The sequence below is a fragment of the Chlamydotis macqueenii genome, chromosome 7 (assembly GCF_036417535.1).
Source record: "Chlamydotis macqueenii isolate bChlMac1 chromosome 7, bChlMac1.mat, whole genome shotgun sequence".
Taxonomy (NCBI): domain Eukaryota; kingdom Metazoa; phylum Chordata; class Aves; order Otidiformes; family Otididae; genus Chlamydotis; species Chlamydotis macqueenii.
This window is the reverse complement of record NC_141562.1, coordinates 25324502-25337607: the sequence shown is the minus strand read 5'-3', so window position 1 is coordinate 25337607 and position 13106 is coordinate 25324502. Positions and strand designations below refer to the sequence as shown.

The window sequence follows — 13106 nt, the reverse complement described above, 5'->3', positions numbered from 1 at the left end:
GTCCTTAGCTTGTATTTTTTGGAGCCTGTTCCTCAGGTCGTGAATCTCTTGCCAGGTACCAATGAAAGAATGGACCAACATGTTCTTAAAGTATAAATTCATAGAAAACTCTAATTTGAGATGGACCTCTGGAGGTCTCCAGTCCAACTGCCTGTTTAGAGGAGGATTACCTTCACAGTCAGCTCATTTTGCTCAGGGCCTTGTCCACCCATATTTTGAAAAGCTCCCTCTTAATGGGAGCTTTTGCTTGCTACAGCTTGTGCTTGTTGCCCTTCTTCCTGTTGTTATGCGCTTCTGAAAAGATTCTGTCTTACCACCTCCCTTGAGGCAGTGGAAGACTGGTAGTTAGCCCCCAGTCTTCTCCAGGCCAAACACATCCAGCTCCCCTAGCAGTCTTGGTCGTCCTTGGTGGGAATCACCTCAGTTTTCCAGCAAGGTAACATTTGACTGCACGGTTAGCAGAACAGCTCGTCTTGAGAAGACAATGCACATGGGTGAGAGTTATGGGATTCTTTTGTAGGGGTTGTGGGAGGCTACAAGGCAAACCTATCAAGATTTTAGCTGCAGCCCACTGACCAGCTTTGACCTGACACTGTGCAAGAGTATTTAATGGATTTTTACACCTGCCTCTGTGGTGGCTGCTAACAGCAGCAGTATTGGTATCGGTCGGTGTGAGCTGATGAGATGTCCTCTTCTAGATCTAACTATACTGGTGGGAAAGAATATCACTCAGCCTTCTCCTGACTGCTGTAGGTTGCTGCCCTCCAGGATCTGTCAGCAGAACTGCAAACTTGCCTTCAGTTAAGACAAAGTGTTTTAGCTTAGACAGTTTAAATAGCAGGTCTTTGCTAACAAGCTTATTTTGACTGAAATAGGTTAGAGAGTGATTGTGTAGCCAACTCTGCCAGCAGATCTAAGGAGCACATTTGCACTGGGAGCTAAGCACATACGTAAGTCTTCACAGACTCATAGGATGGTTTGGGTTGGAAGGGGCCTTAAGGATCATCTAGTTCCAACCCCCTGCTATAGACAAGGGCACCTTCCACTAGATCAAGTTGCTTTAAGCCCCATCCAACCTGGCCGTGAACCCTTCCAGGGAGAGAGCATCCACAGCTTCTCTCAACAACCTGTTCCAGTGCCTCACCACCCTCACAGTAAAGAATTTCTTCCTGATAGCTAATCTAAGTCTTGTCTAACAGGTCTTTTGAGTCATTCTCCCCCTCTACTTGTGTGTTGTTCCCCATGGTATAGTCTTCACTGTTCAGCCTTGTTTTGAATCACTCGAGTGTACCTACCTGTTCCTGACAGCTTTTCTCTCTGAGTTAAGGGAGTACTTGGAGCAAAAAGAAAATCAACAATAACACTTGTGAAGAGTAACTTCACTCAGGCAGTAGATCATGCTTGGATATTTTAAAAACAGAAGCAACTGTTCCAGAAAACTATGAAACTGCTGCTTAGAGCATAGCTTATGCCTTTCCCTGCCATTATTTATGGCCCTTTGCTGCTACTGGCTTTTACCCGACGACTTTAGTGGACTGATTCTCCAAGTGAAAATGTGCATATTCCTTCCCTCCGTTATGAGTAATAACATGTAATGGTCCCAACAGTTCAACTCTGGTTCTGGTAGCCATGCTGAGGAAGAAAGCATTTCCTTTGGTGACTTCCAGTGGAAGTGATTTGTTGTTACTGGTGAATCTGCTTTGAAATTTGTGTGTGATCACTTTACAGCTAATAAAAGGTGTGCTCTGAAATCTAGCTCTTTAAGAGTGTTAGTGTCAGCCCTCCCCCCCATATGTCTAGATACACATTTGGTCAGGGATCGTAGTTTGGGAAAGTAACATATGCCAGTGCTCTGCTGATGCAAGCAGATTTCTCATCAGTGCTTGTTATTTGCAAAGGCAACCTGGAGATAAGGGAGGAGGAGGAGAGGGACTCCCAGTTCTCATCCATTCCTGGCATCAGAGAAATTTTATTTTGGAGGTTTTTGCCAACACTTAAAATCTAGATGGGAGACCTATATCAAAGGAAAGTTTACAGTAAGAGCTACGAGATTCCAGACAATTAAACTTTATTAGTCTGTCTGAAACATTAAGTATTAGCTTAAAAGAATAGTTTTTTAGTCTCCTCTCCCTGTTCCTGTTTACTGTGTAGCAGTGTGGGAGGGGAGCAGCTTCTCCAGGAAGGTATTATTGCTGCTCTTTGTATAGCTGGTGTACAAGTGCTTACGGCTCCGTCCTACCTCCCCAGTCCCTGGAGAGACTCAGCGTGTTACTTCTCAGCAGTTGTCTACAGCTTTCTCTGGCCCTAAACCAAAACAGCCACCTTTTCTTCTCTGTCTGAGGTAATATCCTTAGCCAGGTGCCCTCCAGGCTGACACCATATAGCAGGTACTTAGGTGGTACCTCTGAAAACTATTGGCCCCCCGGGATTTCACAAAGTGCTGCACGCTGGGCTGCTGTGTCCAGCGTAATTCCAGTGATCTTTCATCTAGATATTTTCTTTCTTATCAAAGTTTTTCTGCAGTGTGATCAGAAACCAGATGTGGACAAGCAACTAAAAGCCCCAGACAGGCAAAACTGGGAGATCCTTGGGGACCCGGGGAACTGTTAATTCCAGTGTGAGTGTGTATTTTGAATTTGCTCTTGAAAATAAATAGTAAAGATGCTGTGGTTTCTTTCATGGTGCTTTCTTTTTGACTCTCGGATGTGATTGATGATCATGTACTTCTGGGATATGTTCGTTTTTCAGAATGTTTCAGTGAGCTTTGCAGCGTGGAAACTAATTCAGTACTGAGCGAGTAAGTCCGTATATGTGCTAAACCCATGGTTAACCTCACAGAGACTGTTATGTGAGATGGAGGCGGACAGAAATGGGTAGATTCTAAACTGAGCTTCTAAAATAAAAGTAAATGGAGTGAGTTGTTTAATGACCTACCATTGTAGCTTTGCTGTCAAGTCAAGCACTGGAAAAGCGGGTTCATCCTGCAAAGGAGAAAAATGAGGAGCTGGCTACCCTTCTGCCTTTCAGGTCCTGTGGCTTACGAGATCCTGCTCTTTATGGTGAGACATCTCCTTGCCACCTCAATATGCTCAAAGCGAAGATCTTTAATAGGAAGCTGCCAATAAGGAGCTGCAGAGGACTTCTCTCTTTGCTTAGCCTCAGCAGTGTGAGAATCAGTTCTGCAGCATTTGGTATTTACAAGCCTAAAAAAAGAAGCAGCTAGCCATAAAAATTGAACCTGTATCCTCTTAATTGTGCTGTTAGTGCCTTTAGGCCATTCAAACAACACCCTTTCAACAGGATTCTCAAATACTGGCTCTGCCCTTTGGTATGGAGGCCTGGCGTATGTTCTCAGCTCTGTTTCGCCGTTTTTGTTACACTGCTACATTGGAGTGGTATTGAGTGGTACTTCATCGTGGGCAGTAGCAAGCAGTTTCATGGCCACACAAGTAGCTTTGGAAAAGCCAGCCGTGCTGAAATTCTCTGACTAAGACCACCTTTACCGACATCAAACTGAATCATCTTGCTGTCACGATGGTACTTTTTAATCCCTCTGTTTTTCCCACACAGCTTCTAACATACTCCAAAATTCCTGAGCTTTGTGCTGCTGCTGAAACTAGTTTCATGTCTGGATTCACTGCTGTGGTATTTTTAATGTGGTTAATCTTGAAGAATATTCAGGATATAGAGGCAAGCGTGGCTTTGCTTTCATTGTGAAGCCTCCATCTTCCCTCCCCGCTCTGGACATACACCTCCATGGTTCCTGTCTTTGTCATCCCATTGCTTGTTTTTTTTCCCCAGTGTCTTTTATCTTGTGAGTAAAGTTTGAACAGTACGCAGAAAGTTAACTGCCTGGAGTCTTTTAAATATAAGTAACACGCACCCAGTAATAAGCTGTCGGTTGTTTTTTTTGCTGCCTGCAAAGAAACATAAACACAGCGCTCATTTCTGGCAGGTTTTTACTGTCAGAGTTTCTCCTATTATATTTATCTTACAATTTGCCAGGGGGTGAAGTTATTAAGTTTTAGCAGCAGCCATCGATCAAGTTCACAAGTTAACACGATAAAGGCTCTGTGCCGCTCCGATCCGGGAAAATGATGATCCTCACTCGGTAATTAACTAAATGAGAAAGTTAAATCTTACTTGAGAGCTGGGAGAGATGAAAGAGAGGTGTTTGTCAGTTTCTCAGTGGAAATTAGAAGCAGTTTTCTGCAATTCCCTAAGCTGCTGCTCTGTCATATTTTACATAAGCACTGGGAAAACGTCTTGTAATTAGTGCTGTCATGGAGGATTTTTTTTGCTGAAGGATGTTGGAATAATTCATTAGATTATCAAGAAAGGCTTGTGTCCTGAAATGATTAGCACAGTGAAATTTAAACCATTAACGATAACAAGTTTAGAGCTTGCTGCAGTGCAGAGGCACCCAGGGTATGTCTGTGCCTATTTCAATCATTTCTTATAATTAAACATTATGTCCTCTTTTTTCCTCCCCTTCACTAAGACCCATCCAAAATTCCTGTTAAGGTGGCTCTGTCTAGATCAGTGACTTAGCCACGACTGGCAGTGCAAGCAGCTGAAGGTGAAATGCTGCAGTTGCAGATAAGCAGTAGAAGACATCCCTGTGTCAGAGCCTGTAGTCCCAGTGAGTCTGGGAAGGAGAAGAGAAGCCCAGTATGACCTGTCAGTACTGGAACATTGAAGGCAGGTCCCTTCCTTTTGTCTAGAGAGAAACTGAGAAATTTGCAGTGGTAATCTAAGCTCTGTCTTTTCAGAGCTCCAGCATGAAGTTGTCTTGAAGGTTCAGAAGGTCCCAAACTTTGCTGAGATCTTTTAAGCCATTCTTGATATTCTAGGAGACAACTTCTCTTTTTCTTTGACTTAGGAGATGTCTTCTTACCTTAAGAAACATATCATCTGAATTCACCCACCCTGTGGAAAGTGCCTCAACAAAGTCCTCTGCGATGATTAGAGGACATTTTTTTTTTTAAAAAAAAAATACATAAAAGTTGTGACCACTCATATGGGTGGGGAAACACTATACCTGTACTAGAATCAGAGAACTGTGGTTGTGTTTGTTTTTTGCTCTGTGCTTTAGGAGGCTTCTTGGTCCCCTATACTGAACAAAAACAAAAGTAACCTTGGTTGTCATAGATGGGTTACAGCTGTGATATACCATGGCGGTTTTGTTTTAAATGCAGAGCAGTAGATTTATCCAGGCTTTATTTATCTGTGTTGAAATATTGCACCTTTCTATAGTTGCAAGCCATTATTTAAATTAAAGTCCTTTCATAGATTAGTCCTCTTCTACTTCACTGGGCATACAAATGTGCTTTTTGTTAAATGTAGCCATTTGGAGAAATGGTCTTGTAATTATGGACTGCAATGGAGCATAGTACGTAGATCCCTGAGCTAGTACCAACCTGAGGCACTCAGTCCCCTGGGTTTCCTGGTGCAGCTTACGAGCTCAGGCATACCATTGGAGGAGGACACCTCTGCCATTCCTGCAGATGGGTTGTTGTGCCTGCAGCCAGCTGGACACCTCCTAGCCCTCACTTGCAGGGGTCTGTGAAAGGGGAGTCAGAAAAGCTTTACCTGTTCCGAGTTAGTATTTTGCTCTCTTATACTCAAACTTCCTCCCAGATGATGGACTACCAGTGCTTATTCTTCTTTGCCGCCTTTGGAAGTGAAGCGTATAAAAAGCATGACCGTGTGCAGTGCGTTTGGATGGATATTTACCCTCAAGTATGGATGGCATGTGAGACAGTTCGCTCTTTTTCAGGTGAGACCTGGTTATTCCCAGGAGAAGGAATAGACCACAGGATCTGCTGGGCACACCAGATGTGTGTGTGTGTGTGTGCACACCACTACACCACACCTCTGGGCTTGTCCTCACTCCTTTTGATGGGAAACCAGAGCAGGCAAGGGTGCAAACCAGGTCTCAAGTTGACATTGTCAGAATGTGGCCAAAGTATGTGCATGAAAAATACGGTGTTCCCCTGTTCACTTATTTGGACATAAACACTGTAACATGTATTGTGCTTTTCTTAGCAGATCCAGTCTATAAACCTGGAGTTTGACTTCTGGAGCTGTTACAAGTGTTGGTCAATGGACTCTTTAATTTACTTATTATTCCACTCAAGAGGCCTGTATTCACTTGAGATGCAAGCAAAATGGGTTATTTTGTCCCATCTAAGCCATCTCTTTGTACGCACATAAGCCATTACTTGCTTTTGCAGATGTCGCAGCTTCTGTTTGATAACCCAAACCAATGTTTTAGAGGTAATTGAGGAGCTGAAGGCTGCTGAGAGAAGGGTGCTCAGGCAGCAAGGAAGGGCTGGAATGTGGTGGCACCCTGTGAAAGGAGTTGCCCTTTTTGTGGTCTTTGCACATGAGCTTCAGCTCAGCATATTAGTCAGACCACAATCTCTCAAATTAAAAGACGGAAGTATAGGTTTTTGAAAAATCCTTTGTAGAGACAGACTTGTGAGATTGGCTGCACAGCACACAAAATGGGCAATGAAATGAGATCAAGCTTGTAGAATACGTCTCTCTACTGTCTTAATCCAGCATTTTTACAGGGATGTCTGTTTCGCAGGCAGCTTAGCTGCAGCAGAAATGACCAGAATCCCTTAAGACTGGTATTCAGTGCAGTCCATTGGTAATTATTTTTTGCCAGGCTGCTGCATGTTGTGGCATTTGCTAGAAAAACTCCAGCCTTTCACACTTGGGACTTCATGCATACAGTCCCCTTAGAGGTTTCTCTATATAAAAAGTTGTCCAAGGAGAGAATGTTTCTTTCTTTCTGCCCAGTAACCGGGTCTGCGGCTCACCTGCGGCTACTGCTGTCCGTGTCGTGACCAAATGAAAGTGTGACTCAGTCATAGCCCTTGTCTGGCACGATCTTACTGGACAGAGCAGGAATTCATGGGAAGGAGTAGGGGTAAAAGCAAGGCTGAAAACATTGAGCTGCAGAGTTGAGCACTGATGGTGTGATCTCCGTGTTCTGTGTTCTCAAAGAAACTTCAGTCAAACCATAATTCAGAAATAGAAGAAACTACTTGTTAAAAATGGCAGCTAATTGCTGTCTTTTTCTACCAGAGGAAAGTCTGTACAGCTCTGCTGGAAATGCTGAAAAGAGTATTTAGGTGGATTTTCTCTAGAAAATTAAATGTGCATGGTGGTTAGTTGAGTAGGTCTTCAAATTATGAGGTTTTTAGTGTTCTAAAGTCAGGATTACTGTCGGGGTTGGGACGAGGTATTGAAGTACAGTAATTATTTACTCCTGAGTGAGAAATCAGAAATTCCTGTATTCCAAATCCAGTTTCGGTATCTAGATTTTGTGGTCTCTAAATAACTCACAGTTTTGGCACTTGCTGAAAAAAGGCTTTTTTGTTGTTTCTTCTTTTCCTGTAAAATTAGTTAGTCCATGCATTTCTTTTAAATTATTAGATATCTTTGCAGAGAGTTTTAGGTACTCACTTTTTTTATCTTAAAGTTAATAAAGTCCCCTGGTGAGGTCGATGCCTGGAATTATCATCATAGAGCAGACATATGACATCCCTAGATCAATGTTTTTTATATTCTGATTTCTGTAATTTTAAAAATTATTTTATAATTAACAGAGAACCGTTAAATGTATTTTGTAAATAAAAATGATATCATAATATTAGCTGTTATTATAATGCTCTCCAGTGTTAAACTGCGGCAATGAAAAAGGGAAAATCAGATGTTTTCAGCATTTAATACAAACTATTTGACCAGTATGGGAAAAAACAATTTCCCAGCAAAAAGTTAATCTTACTTGGACAAAGGAGAGCCTTACAATGCACAATGTGCACTTTTCTTCCAATTAAATCGTTTAGAAAGCAGAAATTTTATCTTGCTATCAAGTAGTAAATTGAAATGTCAGTGTTTTGTTTTGTTCCTGAAACTCTTCTTTGAGCTGAGTCCTTCTGACAAGATATTAACAGTGCTCAGAAAGTTGAAAATCTTCCATTCTGTGAAAGAAGTGTGTACAATATATCAGGGTTTTAGCTGACTTTGTTCTCAAGGTATAATTTTATACTCAAAAGAAGTACTATCAGTTTTTTTTCCCCTCATCCATTTAGTGCATTTCCTATGAATTTTAGCAGCAATCCATTCTTTAGGAAAAACAAAACAGAATACAAATGCAGTTTTATGTTGGTGCATTGAAGTAACTGGTAACTGTATAGGTTAGGAATCCAAATGCATTTTCCTGTCTGCACAATGTAAGTAAAATTGTGTTTATTTTCAATTGCTGCTCAAGGTTTCCAGTCTAACCACAGTCCTGTGTGAGCAGCTCTGGTGTGAGCCAGTGCACTGTCCTGCAGGGATTACAGCTTGCGGTGGCTGCTCTCCCGCTGACAGCTCCAAATGGGATGCGTGACCTCAGCCAACTTTACGTATCAGAGTGCTTTTTACCTTCTGTTTCCTTCCCCCTAAAAAAAAATAATCAAAAACTGCTTGAGCTTCTCTTCATATGTGTGATTTGAGTTGTTTCTCCCCTTCCTTTTCAGACAAAACTTGCCAATGGCACTTCCAGTATGATTGTGCCCAAGCAAAGAAAACTGTCTGCAAGCTATGAGAAGGAGAAGGAGCTCTGCGTCAAGTATTTTGAACAGTGGTCTGAGTCTGACCAGGTGGAGTTTGTGGAGCACCTCATCTCCCAGATGTGTCACTACCAGCACGGACATATAAACTCATACCTCAAACCCATGTTACAGCGGGACTTCATCACTGCACTGCCAGGTATTTCTGCAGGCAGAGGGAGCTTGCTCCTCCATCTTGTGTCTTGGAAAACTATTCTGCTCTGGCCTGCCTTGCTGGAGAGGTCTCTATGCGTGATCTAATACCACCGTGGTTTGGCTAGGAGTAAATGACAGCTCATATATGTATTGTAAGGATAGTCATCACAAGCCACAGCACAGGTAGTTGTACTCATAATGCCCACAACGATGCATGAATAACAAAATTTTTAAAAATTAAAATTACTACTCTTTTTGGTTGCTCAGTAATCAAATAGCTGTTGTAGCATTAAAAAAAAAAAAAAAATCTTAGTTATGCTAAGTACCTGCTTTATGTTAGTTTTTAGTAGTCCGGTGGCAATAATCTCTGTATTTAGAGCAGCATTATAACTCGTGGAGCTGTTCTGTTTCAGAAAAATAGAGAGTATTTTGAAAGGGCATTGGTTTCTCCACTTTTAAAGTGGAAGTATACATATAGATACATACACAGTTTTTTCAGATCTTGCTGCACAAAACTCCATCAAAACAAGCCAATACATTTCATTTGCACTTGCTTAATTTCATCCTACAGGCCTTTTTCTGAAAATTTTCGACAAATGTTATAAATATTTTCAGAGACATTCAAAATTTCCTAGCCATATCATATTTGTTAGTGGTCCTTTCACAGTTACCCAGGAAGCAGCTAATTTCACTATCTCAGAATGCAGAACAGATAGGAATCAGGCAGCTACTATCTAAGTGTTTGAATAGTTCTGGAAACTGTGTGCCTAAATAATGTATTTGCATCAATTTGCATATTTGCAGAGTGCTAATGTCCTGGTGAGTATAAGTCTAAGGGAGAGAATTAATGGCAAGGAGTCACACTGGTGCAGGCTCTGCAGTCTATGCAGGATGTCCTGTGTATAGGCAGGTTTCTAATGAAGGAAATGGGAAAGAGAAAGGTAAAAAACTGCCTAGGAAAGAATGATGAACTTAAACTTTCAAAATAAGTGACATAATAATAATAATAAAAAAAAAAAACCCAAACTAAAATCTTTGAGTATTTTTTAGCTTTCTGAAATTCTCAAGTGTTCAGTATTCTGTTTTCATTTTACTCCTTCATTCTCCCTCCTGCTCTCCCCCTCAAGTAAATAAAGCCATAAAGCTACTTCAAAATCATGAGGCATCTTATCTCTGTCCTCCTAGCACTGTCCCAAAGAATGACCAGAATTATGGGTAGTTTTAGATCGTGAGCATGCTTTACTAATGTAGAGTAAAATTGACTCAGATTATTTTCCCAGTACTTTGGACAGAATTAAGTTTGTTTGAAAAATACAGCTTAACTGTGTACTTAACAAACTTTGTTCTGTTTCTGAAAAATAAGATCTCGGCTTAGCATTTCCAAGCTGTTTAACATTTTTCATGAAGAAAGTAATTTTTATAAGGGTTTAATGTGTGAACTAACTGAAACATTCTTGTTGGTATGGGGGCCTGAAGGGCTAATCGTGTTTCACATTGATTTAGCAAAAAATTTTGTGAGCAGAGATTTGTCTTTTTTAAGGGAGCAATGCTTTGTTAAATATATGTCTCAGTGAGTTGTGCTATTCCTAAGAAACACAGTAATAAAATTGAGTTTGCAGCCAGGCCAAAATAACTCTGCCCTTCCACTTGTCTTAAATATGAGGAGGAGAGGCCAAACCTTCCTAGGATCAATGGCAAAGGGTGTTTTACGGTCATGGAAGTAGTTACAACACCTCATTGCAACTACTGATGGTCCAGAAAGGGCAGGTGGGTCAGAGGCAGACTTGTGGGTGAAAATTGCTGTGCCCGGTTTATGCAGTGTAGCCCTGCTTCTTAAAGCCACTGATCTGTTCCCCATGTCAAATAATTTCTTGCTGTCACACTGCTTACATAAAGCCACCAGTATGGACACTGGACAGGCAGGCCTTTGTAAACGTCCTGTCAGTCTGTAAATGTATTTGGGCCCATGGGAAGCAACACTGGGAAAGCAAATATACCATTTCCATCCCATGGAGAGAGCTCAGAGCTGGAGGTGTCAGCATGGGAAAGCAGGGGTACGCAATCTGCCCTACCAGATTGTGGAATTCCTGCAAGTTCCAGTTCACGTTCACTAAAAAATTGTATCTCTCTTCCCAAAAATTGCTGTAGTATCAATCTGAATTTAGAAACAATCTTTTTTTTTTCATTTTTTAAAAGAATTTTGTATAGTGGTTGTATAGATTTTTTCAGATTAAGTACATAATAAAGGCTGCTGATGCTTTTATTTTGCAGGTTGACATCTAATTTTGCGTCTATAAAGATAAGAAATGTCAAGCCACTTTCTGAACTCTGTGGTTGTGCATGGTATCATTCTCTGTATCATTCACCATGTGCTTTTTCTACGTGTGAATGGAAGCATAAAATGCTGGGCAGAATGTCTCACCCAAAGTATATTATAAATTTAGGATATTTGAAAGGAAGCACACTGAGTTTTGTGGTTTTCATGCACTGGGAGATAATTTTGAGATCTTTTGATTATCAGAAACAAAGATTGGGCGTGTTGTGTCTCATGAACTCTAATCTGAATCAGCTGATTGCACGCAGTTTGGGTTTGCAGAAGTATGGACATGTGACTGTAAAAATGCACTTGCTGCTTTTTCTTTCTCTGTCACAAGCAGAGAGGTCTTTGAGGCTGTTGTTTTTAAAAGCAAGAAAAAAAATGTATTTAACTCTGTCCCAAATGTGAACTGGAGGGAAGATGCGTGTAATACCAATCTGCCATGCTTCCTTTTTGGTTAGTCTGAACATCGTGCCTGAGGGATGATGGAGTCTAAACTACAGCTTTCACAAAGCCTCTGAAATCTGACTGGTGAAGTGAAATAATCTCTTGATGCTGTGTCTCACTTGTAAATTAAACAGCCTCCAAGAGAAGCTGTATTTATGCAACATCTCCTTTAAAAGGCATCTTATTTTCCTGAAGTCTTGCTGGTGGTTAAATTTGAGTGGGTAAGGACACATTTTTACTGGATACGTCCATCCAGTTAAGAAATGTAGCATAACCTTCCGTGGCTCCCAGCTACGCAGATGTTACATCGGGCTGCTTGGTGCTAACCAGGCAATTGCTTTACATTACGCTTCAGCCATGTTGAAACAAAGACAGTCCTGATATTCACATTGGAAAATATTTGCAAATTATACCATTTTGGTGTGTATTTTTCCTCCACCCACTAAAACAGATGAAACTGGCAAACCTACTTCACTTTCTTCTTACACAGCCTCTCCTTCCCTCTCCACTGTGCATCTGCATATCTTTCCCTCCTCCATGTCTAAAGGTACCACTACCCTTCAGGGCACACATTGGGAATATATATTTTTTTCTTCATTACGTTTAAAAGCTACTGCTTTAGCAAAAACAGCTTTTGAGCCATTGGAACATGAGAACAGCTGTAGCAGTGAGATGAGAAATGGTCCTAATATAGAGAGATTTTGGGGGCTGCATTGCTGAGTTGGAAATGCCATCCATAGAATATCCCCCTAGTGCTAAAACCCATCGAAATAGATTGGAATGACTTCTTGGATTCTTTATTATTTTTAATGACTTGTTGTTTTATATCCAAAGGAAGTTGGAGAACGCTGTTCACTCCTGAACTTAGCCGCAAATGCTCTTCTGTGCATTTGGTCCAAGCTCTGCATGCGGAAGAGTAGATGGAAAGAGAGGGCATCTTTGTACTAGCAAGGGGAGTTGTTTTAAACTCCATGTCTCCCCAGAAAATAACCTTCTTTTTTTTTCCTCCCCCAGCTCGGGGATTGGATCACATTGCTGAGAACATTCTGTCATACCTGGATGCCAAATCGTTGTGTGCTGCTGAGCTGGTGTGCAAAGAGTGGTATCGGGTGACGTCAGACGGCATGCTGTGGAAGAAGCTCATTGAGAGAATGGTCAGGACAGACTCCCTGTGGAGGGGCTTGTCAGAGAGGAGAGGATGGTGAGGAAACTGCATCTTCACCTCTTTTGACCCCATTCAGGACAGTAGGTGCTGTGTGTTTCAAACCATGTTTGAAGAGGTTTATTTAGCACCCTGAAACATCATGTTGGTTCCAGACCTGTCAGTTGCTTAAATCAAATTTCAGGAGTTGGGGAGTTAGGGCATCATTTGGCTGTGCAGGCAACGTGGGGGCTTTTTCCTCACCTTCCTCAGCTGATCATACTCTTATTCCACTGTGACAAGTGAGATAAACAGACTGAGATTTTTACACCCAGCTGTCATTCGGTTCAAATTGAGAAGCTGTGTATGGCCCAGAGGAACACTAAACTAGTCAGCAGTTCGGAGCAGAAGAGCTTTTTTAGAGGTGGCAGTGGGG

General features: G+C 41.5%; 1 protein-coding gene across 6 annotated transcripts in view; it reads left to right on the top strand.

Moving 5' to 3' along the window:
* Positions 1-13106, top strand: part of BTRC (beta-transducin repeat containing E3 ubiquitin protein ligase) — a 121952-nt gene that overhangs the window by 84325 nt on the left and 24521 nt on the right. For all 6 annotated transcript variants that reach the window (XM_086752819.1, XM_086752818.1, XM_086752814.1 and 3 more), the window contains 2 exons: positions 8538-8769; positions 12544-12730. In XM_086752819.1, coding sequence (XP_086608945.1) covers positions 8538-8769; positions 12544-12730 — 419 coding nt within the window. The remainder of the gene's footprint in view (positions 1-8537; positions 8770-12543; positions 12731-13106) is intronic.